General features: G+C 42.6%; 1 protein-coding gene across 10 annotated transcripts in view; it reads left to right on the forward strand.

The window, feature by feature from the left end:
* LTBP1 (latent transforming growth factor beta binding protein 1) overlaps nucleotides 1-16,075 on the forward strand; it is a 406,323-nt gene that overhangs the window by 215,736 nt on the left and 174,512 nt on the right. For all 10 annotated transcript variants that reach the window (XM_040496475.1, XM_040496477.1, XM_040496480.1 and 7 more), the window contains one exon: nucleotides 13,703-13,805. In XM_040496475.1, the coding sequence (XP_040352409.1) occupies nucleotides 13,703-13,805 (103 nt within the window). The remainder of the gene's footprint in view (nucleotides 1-13,702; nucleotides 13,806-16,075) is intronic.

The raw sequence follows: 16,075 nt of genomic DNA on the forward strand, positions 1-16,075 counted from the left end.
TTTGGTCCTCCTCAAGCACCTCCTCTCAGATGTTTTTCATTTTATTGGCAGTGACAGTGCCTTTATCATGACTGGAAATATCAAATTTCCATGTTTTATGCCTCTAGGGCTCACTCAAATACTACCCCTATTAATAATTAGATTCCTGTTTTTTCTGAGGAACAGGCCTTGAGATTAATTATAGGGCAGTTTGGAGTGGAAGCATGTTATGTCACTTCTGAATTTGGCAAAGTGATATGATTTTGTGGTCATTCCATTTGAAGATGACAGTATGCCAGAAGTAGTTTTAAGAGCCCCAGGTTTGGAGCTCCTCGGTGGCTCAGTTGGTTAAGCGTCTGACTTTGGTTCAGGTCATGGTCGCACAGTTCATGGGTTTGAGCCCCATGTCAAGCTCTCTGCTGTCAGTAGGGAGCCCACTTCAAATCTTCTGTCCCTCTCTCTCTGCCCCTCCCCCACTTACACTAACTGTCTCTCTCAAAAATAAATAAATAAACTTAAAAAAGCCCAAGGTTTGAATTGATGTTTGACTTAGGCTCTATACATTACAAAAATGTTTAAAGACTCAGCTGGTATTCTTGGGTCTGTTGTTTCTTGGCCTTGCCAACATGGTCCCTTAGAATTGAGATAATGCTAAAACAAAGTAGAATCATTCTGGTTTACTTAAACACACACACACACACACACACACACACACACACACACACAGAAAAACCGAAATAAACCCCAGTCCTCTGGAATCTGACCCATAAATTTGTGGAGAAAAAGCAACACTGCCCTATGTTGAGAGATGACAATGACTCCATCGCCCTGCCCTGCCCCTTCTCCACATTGAGGATAGTACAGGTTTCTTTTTCTTTCTCATCCTTCCATTTTTTCTTTCTCCTCTTGTCTTCTTTTGTGAATCAAAAAATTTACATATCAGTGTATCAAATGGAATATTCTTTTCAGTGAGGCCCTTTTATGAGACTGTGCATTTATTCTAGCAATGGCTGTTGGGCCAACAGATTGGAAATTTCCGTTTCGAAGGGATTTTTCAGAACTAGTTAATGGAGCTGCATGAGAAAATTAGTCTGTCTGTGATCTTGTGCAGCTCCCTCATTTGCTATATTCTCAGTGGCTTGAAGGCTTCCAGGGGTCAGTTCAGCCTCCAGAAAGCAAGGATTTGTACCATTGGATATTTGAAGTAGCATGTCTTCAACCCTGAAGAGAATTCTGAAATCCACGCAGAGGAGTTCTAAATATTTTGAACAAAAACAGCAATGCTTTCAAGATGACACTTTGAAGAGGTCTGGTTTAGAATGTGCAGGCCTTAATGGAGCTGTTAAGACAATGGTTTGAACATTCTGTGGCTTAGGGGCAGGCATCCTGGTAAGATGCTGTGTTTTTATAAAATTGATAGCTGATATGGGGCGCCTGGGTGGCGCAGTCGGTTAAGCGTCCGACTTCAGCCAGGTCACGATCTCGCGGTCCGTGAGTTCGAGCCCCGCGTCGGGCTCTGGGCTGATGGCTCGGAGCCTGGAGCCTGTTTCCGATTCTGTGTCTCCCTCTCTCTCTGCCCCTACCCCATTCATGCTCTGTCTCTCTCCGTCCCAAAAATAAAATTGATAGCTGATAGAGAACACTGACATTTATGACCTTACTTGACCTTTAAAATAAGGAAAAGTTGGTATTCTTGTCTCGCATTTACTTATGTGAAGCCTGAGACTCAGAGATGGAGGTGATGTTTCCATGTCCATAATCTTTTTCCGTTTTTGCAAGCTCCCTGTCTCTCTGGCCCTCAGTTTTTTTTGTTTGTTTGTTTGTTTTGTTTTTGTTTTTGTTTTTTTGTGTGTTTTTTTTTCATTTTTCAAATAACTGGTTTGCCTGAGAAGACTACCAAGGCCACTTTTAGCCCTGCAGTCCTCTGACTGGTAAGTTTGACATCTTTCTTCTTTTCCATCTTATGTGCCACCAATAGTTACATATGCACAGGGACTATGGACAGAGCAAACTGCACAAAAATGAGATACGTCAAGACCTACTAGGGACGCTTGGGTGGCTCAGTCGGTTAAGTGTCTGACTCTTGATTTCACCTCAGGTCGTGATCTCACGGTTCATGATTTCAAGCCCCAGATCGGGCTCTGAGCTGACAATCCCTGCTTGGGATTCTCTGTCTCTCCCTCTCTGCCCCTCCCCTGCTTGCCCTCTCGTGCTCTCTAAATAAAGAAACTTAACAAAAAAAAAAAAAAGGACCTACAGTGATTTCTCAAATCCAGCCTGTATTGGTACCTCCAAAAAGTCTTCTGAAGTCCTTCACCCACATGTACTGTCTTCTGTCTGAACTCTACTTACTGCATTTGGAATCCAGTCAGACTATTTTGAATTTAATTATCTCAAAATTGTTGATTATGAACCTCTTTTCCCCACAAGGCTATGCTTTTCATGAGGGCAGGGCCATTTAGAAATTGAGCTCAGTGCTGGCGGCAGAATAGATTGTGCTGTAGTAATAAATTAACACGACAAAAGCTTGCATTTTGTTTGTGCTAGGTGTGTAAGGGGTAAGCCAGGAGCTCTGTGCCATCGCTCTCTGTCAGGCTGATGGGTTTCCACTGTGTTAAGACTGTGCTATCCGGAATATGTGGCCTCTTTAATTCCTATAGCAGGGGGAGAGAGGTGCTGCAAGGGACATTGCTTTTCCCACAACCCTTGTTCAGAGTGAGTCACTTGGCCCTGCCTGTCAGGGCTATGGATTCCATCGTGGCCCTCCCAAAACATATGTTGAAGCCTTAATCTCCAGTGTGACTATATTTGGAGATAGAGTCAATAAGGAGGTAATTAAGATGAAATGAGTTTGTAAGGGTGGGGCCTTGATGTGATAGGATTTGTGTCCATCTAAGAAGTGACCCCTGAGAGCTCACTCTCTCTGCCCTGTGTGGACACAGCAAGATGGCAGCGTCCTGCAAGCCAGGAAGAAAGACCTCACTAGAGCTGACGGTGATGGTGCTCGGATCTTGCATTTTAAGCAGAACGGAGAGAAAATGGATGTCTGTTCTTCAAGCCCCCCGGTCTGTGATATTTTGTTACAGTAGTCGGAGCTGACCGATGCAGTTAGGAAGCTGGCACATGCCGGGAAGCTGGGACAAGTGGTTCTTTGGTGAGCAGTGAATGTTCCTGCCACAAGTGGCAGAATGTGGTCAAGACAGACCTGGTTTCCTGCTCCCAGGGAACTCAAGAAACCTATTAATATGATTTGTGGCGTTCAGTTTTTCTACACTATTTGCAACCAAACCACAGGTAATTATTAGTTTTGAGTTCTGTGTACTTGGATAAAACACAGAAAAACTGAAAGCTTAACCAGATGAGGCACGTGTTGCAATTTACACAGCGGTATGAGGCCTGAAATGTTTTTTGTTCCTTGCAGTATCTCTACATAGAAAAAAAAAAAAAAAAAAAAAGAAAAGAAACTGAGAAGCACCAGAGCTTAATATAGAAAATTTCCTTCAGTACAGTTGTAGAAATAAGCATTGGGGAAAGAAGCCTTTATGTTCATCATTTTGGGAGTGATTCAGTTGCCATAGTAATAACAACCCTGCCTGTATGCCCATCTTGATTTCCTCCTGAGCATGAGTCTGTCTTTTTAGTCACATCCTCGGTAATGGAACTTTGAATAAATTTCATGTTCTCACCATCTAATGCTAGGATTTATGATGTGATTTGTGTTGTTTTGCTGTAAGGACAGGGTAACGGGAATTATGATGTCAGAATATAATCATGACAATACTTCTTCTTTTTACGGTGTAAAAATAGCAACACACATATATCACAACTGATGAAATGCTTATTAAATCATTGTAGAGATGGAGAAAATAGCCCAAATTTAATTGTTTCTTTAGAAAAGATGTCAAGTAGAATCGTAAGTTTCATGCTTAAGAATTTTTTTTCCCCTTTGTATGTTACTTTTTAAAACCATTTTTGCCTTAGCGTAACTTTTAAAATATCGTTTCATAAACTAAAGTAGTTGTCTGGAATTCCTTGAAGCCTATGGTTTGGCTTCAGCGGACTTTAAACAAATACACTGTCAGAAATCAACGTGGATACGTTTCCAGCAGTTAATGCCCTAGTCATAGTAGATATTTTGTAAAATCAATAGCCTGAAATATCAGAGGATTATGGTTGTATCAGATACCCTAAATGCCTAACATTGTTTTAATTACTCTAATAAAAGAAAGCTGGGTGGATTAAAAAAAAAAAAAGCAAAAAAAAACCTTGCTTATAAAGAATGTTCTGCTCAAGCCAAAGCAAATTTTTTACAAGTTCTTTAAAAAATCTGGAAGTATTTAAGCGCTTTCCTCTTCTTATGAGACAATGCCTGTTACCCCGCCAGTGCTGTGTCGTACAATATTCCCCTTTATGACAACAGGCCTTAGGACAAGTTGATCAAATATGTTGCTCTAGTTGCATTAATGATAGGCTTAGATATTTGGACCCTCTTTCTTACTGGCGCATAGAAATAAACATATTTAATGTTCTAGTGCATGGACATTGAAGAGCTCTCCTGAGGTTTTCCAGTTTAGTTTGGAGCCATGGTTGGCCCAGAGGCCATAAGAACACCGTTTTAGTCAGAAGACGGACAGAAGTCACTTTGCCGGAGTGGAGATATGTTTATATCATAGTGAAAAGATTGATGATAGGAATAAAGAGCTGTGATAGAAGTTTGGATTCATCCACCCCATTGTGTGTACTTGGAACTTTTCCCATAAGGGACCTCATTCTGGTTCTTATGAAAAGAAGTCCAAGATTTCCAAAAAAGGGATTCCCATTCTTCAACCAGATATAGAGTACTGAGGGTATAGCTTCTGTTTGCAAGAAAACCTCAGTTTGTACCAGAATGTTGGGATAAATTTTTCTGGGTCTGGGTGGGGGTGAACGTGTCAAATGCATGCTTGGAGTAATTTATGGGACACCCATGCCGTGTAGGTTGATCAATCACAGTGTGACCTTACAATGGGTCCCAGCTCAGGATAGGCAAAATTTGCATTTCCATGACCATCTTGAATAATTTCTGATAGTTTGCCTATTTGATAATCATATATGATTCATTATAATTAATCTAGAAAGTGGCTGTTGAAAAGCCATGACTGTTTTCAGGAAGATAGAGCTGCTTTTTTGTGAGCACTGATTAGCAGAAAAGGGGTGAGCTGGGAGGGTAGGGTCAAGAAGAGGAGGCCCATCCTAGTATCACTGATCACACTGATCTAGGTCAGGGTGTGATGCTAGGCCTAGGAAGTCTGCATCATCATGGAATGTACTGTATCAGTCCGGCAGGCAGGAGACATTTAAGGAACCTTGCCCTTCATAGGATTTCCCTGACACAGGAAACCATTCCACTTACAACCTCCGGTTATCTTCTTTCTCCCCCTGCACTGGAGCCTTTATAAAATCATAGAATTTAGGCACATCAATGAATATTAGTAATTAGTCTGTACTTAAAACTTTATTGATGAGGAAGCTAAAGTCTAGAGAAGTGAATTAGTTGCTTCACATCTCTTATCTCTGGTTGGTGAGGACTGAAACTGAGCCTTTCTGGTTGCTACTCCAGTGTTCTTTCTACTATTCCATCCTGGCTTAGCCCATCTCTTGTGGTCCCAGGGTGTTCACAAGGAACCATTGCTGTCTGTTTAAGTAGGCTCAGGCTGCCATAGCAAAATACCATAGTCTGGGTAGCTTAAGGTATCCAAACTTACTTTCTGCAGTTTGGGAGATAGGAAATCTGAGATCAAGGTGGTCACAGATTAAGTTCCTGGTGGAGCTCTTTTCCTGTTTTCAGACACCCACTTTCTTGATGTGCTCACGTGACAGAGAGAGAGAGAAAGAGAGAGAGAGCGAGAGTGTGTGTGTCCCCGTCAGTCAGTCAGTGGTTTATGCTGTGGTCTTTATTCCCTTCCTTGTAAGTACACTAATCCCACCCGGGAGCTACACTCTTATGACTTCATCTAAACCTAATTACTTCCCAAAGGCCCTGCTCTCTGTACCATCACGTTCGAGGTCAACGCTTCAACATAGGGATTTGGGGGATGAGGCACACATTCCGTCTGTAACACTAGCTTAGCGTGAAAAGACAGCTGTATTTCCTGGGACCTGTCTTAGTGAGTTCCACATTCTGCAGGGTTTTATGATTAAGCCATGGCTGCTCGTGGTCAAGAGGTGCAGAGTGGGCTCTGTTATTTTTGCTTCGTGGACTTGGTCTTCTTACCAAGACGTGGTGGGTGACCAAAAAGATCTGGATGTCCCCAAAGTGAAATTTGCTGCTTGAACATTGATATTAACTGGTTGAATTATTGTCATTCAGTGACATCATGTTCTGTTTCTCGAGGAGAATTAAAATGAAATCCACATGATTACACATCTTTCCACTAATTTCCATTAATTCTCTGAGCACTTTTCACTAGCCTGAGCACTTTTGTGAAAACCTGAACATTTTTAGGAAAACATAATACCTTCTTTTTCTTTTCATATTTCTTAAAAATTTTGAAAAGTGTTTATTTATTTTTGGGAGAGAGAGAGAGAGAGAGACAGAGTATGAGCAGAGGAGGGGCAGAGAAAGAAGGAGACACAGAATCTCAGGCTCCAGGCCTGAGCTGTCAGCACAGACCCCAATGTGGAACTCAAACCCATGGACCACGAGATTATGACCTGAGCCGAAGTCAGACGCTTAACTGACGCTACCCAGGTGCCCCTCTTTTCATATTTCTATATCTAAATTACTTCATGTATCCTTTCTTGACAAATTGAATCTGGCATGTGGGATACTGAATAATTGTTGGGTTACTTAGTCCTTTGTTAAATAAACCCAAGTTTCTAGGTGAGGGGCCTGGACAAAAGGGTCTAATATTGATTGTGAGCCTGGTACATGCTGGCTATCTGACTGTCTTATACATATTGTCTCAGTCCTCTTGAGATCTCTCTGGAAATGGGCATTTTTAGTTACGTTTTATAGAGTTTGAATGTTTTGCCCATAGTAAAAGACATGGTTAATTGGTAAAGTGAGGACCCGTCTTGGTCCAACATCAGAAGATATGCTCTTACCATTTACTCAGTTATGGGTCATCTTTATTACACTACTTCTCATTTGGTCCACAGGGAAGGTGATTGTGTGGAAAGATCAGTTTCACATTCAGATAGCCCTAATTCTAATGGACGTGGAGATGCCTGGGTATTTGCTTTGTGGTAGGACATCTTTTGTTGGGGATAGCATTTGTTGGGGAGAGATCTTGTTCTGTGCTTAACTTAAAACCTCCCTTTTAGCAGTGTGGAGGTTCCTCAGAAAAATAAAAATAGACCTACCCTATGACCCAGCAATAGCACTGCTAGGAATTTATCCAAGGGATACAGGAATGCTGATGCATAGGGGCACTTGTACCCCAATGTTTATAGCAGAACTCTCAACAATAGCCAAATTATGGAAAGAGCCTAAATGTCCATCAATTGATGAATGGATAAAGAAATTGTGGTTTATATACACAATGGAATACTACGTGGCAATGAGAAAGAATGAAATATGGCCTTTTGTAGCAACGTGGATGGAACTGGAGAGTGTGATGCTAAGTGAAATAAGCCATAGAGAGAAAGACAGATACCATATGGTTTCACTCTTATGTGGATCCTAAGAAACTTAACAGAAACCCATGGGGGAAGGGAAGGAAAAAAAAAAAAAAGAGGTTAGAGTGGGAGAGTGTATGGAAACCAATTTGACAATAAATTTCATATATTAAAAAAACAAACAAAACCTCCCTTCTACTCTTTCTTTGAGGAGTAGTATAGCTAATGGGCTTTTAATAATTAGCCAATTTTGGGCTTTTTGGTCCTCTGATAACTGTTCATGTTGACCTTAAATGTAATTTCTTCATTTTTTTCCCCCATAAATGATATACTCTTTGCTGTTAATTCTGTTTTACTCTTGAGAGGAAGTATCAGATGTGGAAAACTGTACTTTGATAAAAACAATCTTTTCCCCCTCTTTTTCTTCCTCTTTATCAATATTTCTGTGTTTGCCATTACTTCAAAGATGCCAGATATTTCAGTGGACACCATCCAAAACATTTTGCTTTGGGAAAATGAACTATGCTGTTTCCTTTTCCCTCTCTCCTGATTAATTTTGGTACCTAACTACAAATGAAATCCCCGATTTGGAAAACTCTCTATGGCTTAGCTCTACCTCATTCTCTGACTTTCCCCACCCACTGTCTCTGTTCCTTCGTCCTTGGCCTGCCTTCCTCTGCCCTTCGCCTCCCACCCACCTGTGCCTGGGTCCTCTCCCAGTTGGTGGTCAGTCTTGGGCTTAGCCAGCGCTGTTCCATCTCTTTGGAATCTGGCTCTCCAGTCCAGCCGTTGAGTCACCGCCTGTTTGAGCCCCTGCCCAACACAGCCCTGCAGCACTCTTGCAGGAGCTGCAGTGAGTCAGCCTTCTCTGTTCTTTCATGTTTTACTTCAGTGAATCTTAAAAATCTGCATTACTTTAACTTTTTAAGTTCTGTTTGTGTCTTTGGCTCCAGTGCCTTTTTCTCTTTGAGGAAACGTTCTTTGTTTAAACTCAGTACTTTATGCATCGGTGTGCAATAGTTCCTGATAACAAAGTAAAATGAGTTCTATAGATGTAATAGGGATAATTCTTAAGAGTATTTTGATATTATTGTTTTTAAATGTCTTAAAATTTTTTTAAGTTTATTTTGAGAGAGCGAGCAAGCACAAGTCGGGGAGGGGCGAGAGAGAGGGGAGAGAAAGAATCCCAAGCAGGTTCCGCACTGTCAGCAAGGAGCCCAATGCAGGGCTCAGACTCACGAACCTTGAGATCATGACCTGAGTCAAAACCAAGAGTCAGATGCTGAACTGACTGAGCCACCCAGGTGCCCCTGAAATGTCCTTCTTTAATAGGAAGGCTAAGTAGTGGCCGTGACATGGTGGCCATCTTTGTGGAGTGGCCCTTTTACTACTGAAATATCTGAACGCCTTTAACAAATTTATGATAAGAGGCTAACACATGGCCAGCATTTGAACATTTTATGGGTTGTACTCACATGAGACTCAGCTGAGAGAGCAGATGGGGATCCAGCCGATGCTCTGTTTACTGAGCGCTGTGTCCTGAGGCAGAACACATCTTAACGGTCACATTTTTCTAATCCCCATAGAGGGGCAGAAGGGATAGGGCGGCCCTTTTTGGACATGCATCGTTTGATCTCACCACAGTCCTTTGTAGTTGGGATTATTGTCCCACTGTCCCATTACCAGCCCAGAGAGGCTGGACAATCTGGTGGACGTCTCTACTCACAAGAGAGTAGGAATTTAGATCCAGGTTTACTGACTACAGCCCAGCACTCTCTTCTTTTACTCCCTACTGGACCTTCCTAACCCAGAACCTGGCACAACACAGCCAACACTCTTAGAATGAGGATATTATAGGTACTAGTAATTTTAACATGGGAAAATGAGATCTTATGAAACCACACTCCAATATTTATCATAATCTCTTTAAATTATTGTTCATCTCTAGAACATTTCCAGTGGTGAGTTTTTAGGTGACAAAAATTATGGGCCTTGGTTGCCAAATGCTAAGTTTTGAACTGTCATTCCTGCTCATATATTTATAGGGGGATGTAAAAAATGCAATCACAGCTTAACTTTGAGTGTCAGGAAAGCGCCACGGTAGTACCTCAAAACTGAGTTGAAGTCAGAAGTGTTCTCAACTAGGTCAAGATTTTAAAAAGTACATGATCCCACAATCTGTTTATTCTTAGCAACTAATTTAAAAATTAAAGGTTTTTGCACCATTGCTTGCAATAATTTTGTGTTGTAGAAGTTAAAACATGGGTATTCATGGAATAATCGTAACAATTCTTGCATAGCTTTACTTTCTCGGACGTTCTGGTAACACAGGAAGGTAGGAAAGGTCAGTGAATTATTTTCTTGCACTCACTCTTCTAAGAACCATGGTCAGTGCACTGGTGAAGTGGGGCTGGTAGTAGGTCTGTTTGTTCTTCTCTTTTCTGTCTAGTTTGCATAAGTCTCGTAGAAGGAAGCTCCACCTGCGGTGAGCGTCTCTGGAGCTACTGATATGAGGAAGGAGGTGAGACAGAAGAGATGGTTAGGAGTGAACCCACCCAGACACACTCCTGAGGTAGACATGAGAGCAACAGAAGTCCTCCAGGTTGGCTTTAGTGTCTAGTAATTTGTATTTCCTAAATCACGTCGTACGACCTGTCAGTATGTATTGAACACAGAACCCTCGCCCTGGCAGAAACCATTGAAGCCATCTGCTTTGAATCCTTGGCATTCCTGGCAGATGGTCCTCCAGCTTCTGCTCCCAGTGAAGATGTCAGCGTCTTCTGTTGTTGAGGAGCATTTGCTGTTGAAAAGGTTTCCTCCTGAATGACCTAAGTCCTCTCTTTAGTCCTACTAATACCTTCATCATGCAGCTAGCCTTCTTTAACATATCTGTACTGTGCCATCACGGTCGGACATATTCTTACTCTCCTTTCTTCACTGGATGCCCACAGTACCTGGTTGCCAGACCCGGCATCATTCTACTTGCTGCTCTAGGTGGGTCGTGCATTTGCTGAATGCTGGCATGGACGTGTGGACTTCTGTGTCCCCCCAGTGTGCAACCTGAGGTGGTGAGCTTTTTGAGGAGCTGCAGCTCGATGCTCATTTGACAGGATAGATTTTTCTTTCTGGCTTGAAATGGCTAAATATTGGTTGTAAATTTTTTAGCAGGTTTCTTCTGGATTCCTCACACATAAGATACGCCTTGAAATGAGAGACAGGCTTTCTCTGAAAATGTGGTGAGTGAGTCACATAGGAGAAATTCCATTTGTGTTTTTCACTTGTAAAAATCACCTCAGTCTGGGCATGAAAACGCAGTTCGGCAGAGCCAGTCATGGGTCCTTGGGATGGTGTCTCACGAAGAAGCAGAGTCTACCACTCTGAGAGAAGAACATTCTGAATGCAAACCTCATCCTATTCTACGTAATTCTCTCCAATGTGACCTTCACTGTGGAGGAGAGAGCATCCTCTTCCTCCTTCTTTTCCTCTAGGCACTTCCTCCATCCAAATAAGACTTCACAGTGTTGGGTAGTCTCCTGTGTGAGAGCCTTGCCTGTGGCCTCAAAGGTCTCTCAGGCCTTGTTTCTGGCTCACGTTGAAGCCTCTTCATAATTAACTACCTCAAGAAGCATGTGTGAGACTTTGTGCCTTGCTGTAAGCCTGACTTCATCCCTTGCAGCCTGTTATTATCCTGTGTAGACCCAATTTTGAGAGGAACACACGGTTTTGTGGTACCACCTACACCGTCATTTATTTAATCGATTTGGATGGTTTGTGCTGCTTTTGGCTGTGGACCTGCAAAAACAAAGCCATGGGATAAAGCAGCCCGAATCCTGTAATGAAAACCTCATACCTTTTCTGAAGCCTGTAAGAGAGAAAGAGAGGAGAGAGAGAGAGAGGGAATTTATTTTTACCGTACCAAATAAAACATTCTAGGAATCTGAGGTGAAAATTGGATTTTAACTGCTGCTAAAATTTTGCGCATATAAAATCAGCAAGTGCTGAAAGTTCTGCCTGATTAAAGGGAAGAGCCTGGAGAGTCTGGTGCAAGAATGATCCATATCCGAAGCACACTGGTGTCTCACATAAACCTCTTTGATAAAACTGGAAATAAACGTTTCTGGATGTAAGCTTCCTGTGACTGAGCTGAAGGAGTCTGGAAACTACCCGAATCCAGCCATGGTTGCTTCTCTTCTGTCATGTTCTCCTTTGTTGGAGTGTTCACTCCACCCCCCCCCGCAGCCGTCCCCTCGGCCTTCCCGCCCCCCCCCGCTGCCATCTCCCTGCCCTTCCCTCACCCCATCCCCCATCATTGACTGCTGTTGAGAGCACATAACATCCTGTTGAAATCCCTAAAAAACCACAAAAGCCTGAGGACTTGAACACTATCATTCCCTGTGCCAGGCCTTCCCTGATTTGGTTTTACAATTCGAACAGGTAGTCACTTAGAGCCTCGGGCAGAATGCCATCTGCCCGGACCCAGAAGTCTGCTGAGTGAATGGTGTCTGCGACCCGCTGCCCTTCTGAGGGCCGCCACCTGCCCAGACGTTCTTGTCACCATGTTGTGCTCAACCAGCCTGGGTGCAACTGCTAACTTTTCTTGGTCTGCAGAGAGCCACTGCTTGGTGGCCTGTGGCTAGGTTGTTTGATAGTTCCTTAGATTGCTTGCACCTTCCATCCCTCAGAAGTGATCGAGCATGGGCACTGTGTACTGGGGTATAAAGAGACATAATATACATCTGTGTTTCATTCACAAGCATAGCGGAGGCAGTGGAGCCGTGTGGGATGTGCTGTGGGGTACGGAGAGAGGAGGTGCTCGCTGAAACTGAGGAGACTGGATGCTTCATGGTGCCAGTTCTTCAGAGCTGTGGGTCACGGTAAAGGTTCTCCAGCCAAAGGGAAAAGGATGACTATAGGGTATATGCCAAGGAAAGGAAACTGCTCTTGGAAAGACATTTGTTCAGAAAATAAACAATCTTTTAGGGTGTCTGAAGGCTAGATGTGGGGAGGTACAGGGGGACACAGAGAAAGTCGTATGTTCTGAAGCAGGGTAGGGAGGACCCTTGTGTACCATCCCAGGGAGTTTGCAGTCTTCAGACTGTGGGAGTCATTGAGGGGTTTGAATCAGTAGAGTGATGTCATCAGATTCGTTTTCAGAAAAATGACACTGGAACCCGTTGGGAGGACTTTTTAGAGGTTGAGGCAGAGGAAGGCAGAGTAACTTCTCAGATGCGGGGTCTGGGCTTAGCCTACAGAGTATCGGTGGAGAGCCAGGTTGCCCTTCTTGCCTGAGTGGCCTCAGAATGGGTACAGAGAATAGGATCTGTTTGCCTTGGCCCTTCCTGACCCCATTGGGTTGGTCTGACTTCCAACCCTTGCCTCTCAGGCTCTTCAGACATCGTGTGATTAACCAGGAGATGAGATGCGTCTTTATATTTGACAACTCTAGCCCTGCTCTTCTACCTACTGTCCTTGCTGAAACTTGCCAGCACCTTCCTTGCTTGGCTCACCTCCCTGGGTCAGACCACTTGGCTGTCTGGAGCTTTCATCTCTGCCAAAGCTGATCTGGCACAGCCAATGATCATTTCTTGTACTGTCCTTTCCTGCCAAGGCTTGGTATTATAGGAGGCCCTGAAGACTCTTGTAGATGGGACCTGTGCCATATTTTCCGCGTTTGCACACATGCCATACCCTCAGAGCTCTGCTTCCCAATGGTCCACACCAGAGGTTCCAACAGACAGTTAAACTAAATTTTAAAAGTTTATGTTGAACTTGTGAGTTGAGGTTCTTCTCAAAGGAAAATCAAGCGGGGGGTGGGGGTAGGGGAGGTAGCATTGGAAATAGGCATTTTATAAAGTGCTCTGAGCAGTGACAGATTCTCGTAAGACTCTAAAATGCCAAGAAGCTCTTAGAAATATGCTTGTTCATTAGTGTTGTATGGATTCTGTTCTGGTGATTTGGTTCAAAGTTTGAGTTTTTTGTGTAATGTTTTTTTTTTTTCTTTTCCCCTAATTGTGTCGATAAGAAGGGAACTGTTTTATAATGTGACGGTGAAGCACAGCAGTGTTCTAGAGCTGGGACATCCTGCACTCAATTAACCTTCGAATTTCACATCTCATCACTGCAGTGTGGCAAGGCGCTCCCTGGCCTTTCGAAGCAGGAGGATTGCTGTGGAACTGTGGGTACCTCGTGGGGCTTTAATAAATGCCAGAAATGCCCCAAGAAGCCGTGTAAGTGACGTTTCATTATTCCTTTGAAGGTTAATGTAGCGTATCGCTTTCCTTACGATAACTGTTCATTGGTGAGACAGCCTTCGACTTTCAAAGAACTCTTAGAGAATTCTAGAATATAGTGCTGCAATTTGCACGTCCAGAAACCTTGCTGCTGGTCCATGAAAGCTTTACTGTCAATTCTGTGTTGTAAAAAGCAGGTATCAGTTGCCTTTTCCAGTTTGATCACTTATTTCTAAAAAAGCATTTTAAGAAACTAGTAAGCTAAACGAGGTTCTTTTTCCTCAGGCAAAGAGAAAAGAAGCTGTCTTTAAAATTCATAAGTGTTTCGGGGCACCTGTGTGGCTCAGTCGGTTAAGCGGCCGACTTCAGCTCAGGTCATGATCTCGTGGTCCATGAGTTCGAGCCCCGCGTCGGGCTCTGTGCTGACAGCTCAGAGCCTGGAGCCTGTTTCAGATTCTGTGTCTCCCGCTCTGTAACCCTCCCCCGTTCATGCTCTGTCTCAAAAATAAACGTTAAAGAAAAAAAAAAAATTAAAATTCGTGTTTCAAAAACTGACAAAAAGTTAATGAAGCTGCTGTTCCTTAGGTTAAATTCCTTAAGTGAAATTTTTATCAATTTTTATCAAAACTTTTATCAATAGCCACAACAGCCATTTGGTATACCATAAATGTTCAGATTTCACTGAAAAAAGGCTAAAATGGAGAAATGATTGGTTGCTGATCTGGACAAGACAGGTCTACAGTCTCTAGAACCCAGTACTTTCCCTGCCTCTTCTTAGTCACCACTTTTATACCATCACAGTTCTCTGTGACATGAATTTACACTGATACCCCGTCTTCTGGTTAGTCTATAAATCGTAGTTTTTAGAACCTATTGATTTGCATAAATCCAGGTTTATGTCCCTCTGTTACTTTTTTCCCAATTATGCCAGTATTTTTAGTTAAAAAAATTTTTTTTAATGTGTATTTATTTTTGAGAGACAGAGAGCGAGAGAGAGAGAGAGAGAGAGAGAGAGAGAGAGAGAGAGAGCGAGCGCACGCTCAGGGGAGGGACAGAGAGAAAGGGAGACCCAGAATCCGAAGCAGGCTTCAGGCTCCAAGCTGTTAGCACAGAGCCCAACACAGGGCTCAAACTCATGAATGGTGAGATCATGACCTGACCGGAGTCAGATGTTTAACCAACTGAGCCACCCAGGTGCCCCTATTTTTAGTTTTTGAATGTAGCATTAACTTTGGCTGATTTCTAATAGAGATTTTTTTGAAAGACAGAAGTAACTTGTTTTTTGTAATACACTTAACTCATCACATTTTCCCCAAGATAATTTCCCCAAAATTACCTTCCTTTGCCTGCTGTAAGTGAAGATTTTTATAGTAGGTTTTTACACTTCATGTTGCAAGAAATTTCTCATTTGCTTCAATTGGATAATTTTTATTTACTCTTCTTAAGTTGATTTGATATTCTCATCTGCCTTTCACACCTATGTTCAGTCTAGAATCTGTCATCTTGAAATCATTGCTCTACAGGTGTGACTTATGTACTATTTGTTCTATGGTTATTATAATTGGTTACAAATAATTGTCTCATTGTCTCTCATTTGGACCTCCTTGTCTCTCAAATTTACCTGTTCTCTAAATCTTTTGATGCCTAAACTTTTGTTTATTTCATTGATACTGCTTCTGTTTTCTTTTCTTTTGGAGGACTAGTGAAAACACCCACTAAAGTTTCCAGTAAATAAAGAATTCTTTATTTAGGGAATGAATCAAATAAATGAGACCTTCATTACTAAGAATGTCCCCTGTGGACTTTCTATGCTGATTTGATAATGATTGGTAATGTGGATTTCCAGCAAGTGGGCTGAGTGTGATAGTTCCTCCTCACTGAAAGATCCATGTGCCAAAATGATTCTGGCAACGTGACCAGAGGGATATCCAGGAGAGATATGGTATGATTTAAAAGAGCCTGGAGTTTGGAGCTAGGTAGACTTGAGTTTGAGTCCCAGCTTGAGTTGTTTGCTGTTGAGTCTTATGAGGCAAGTGTCTATATCTAAAATGTTGAGAAAACATTACTTTTTTTTTTTTTAATTTTTTTTCAACGTTTATTTATTTTTGGGACAGAGAGAGACAGAGCATGAACGGGGGAGGGGCAGAGAGAGAGGGAGACACAGAATCGGAAACAGGCTCCAGGCTCTGAGCCATCAGCCCAGAGCCTGACGCGGGGCTGGAACTCACGGACCGCGAGATCGTGACCTGGCTGAAGTCGGACGCTTA

Source organism: Herpailurus yagouaroundi, unplaced genomic scaffold (genome assembly GCF_014898765.1).
Source record: "Herpailurus yagouaroundi ecotype Mexico unplaced genomic scaffold, PumYag 188, whole genome shotgun sequence".
NCBI lineage: Eukaryota > Metazoa > Chordata > Mammalia > Carnivora > Felidae > Herpailurus > Herpailurus yagouaroundi.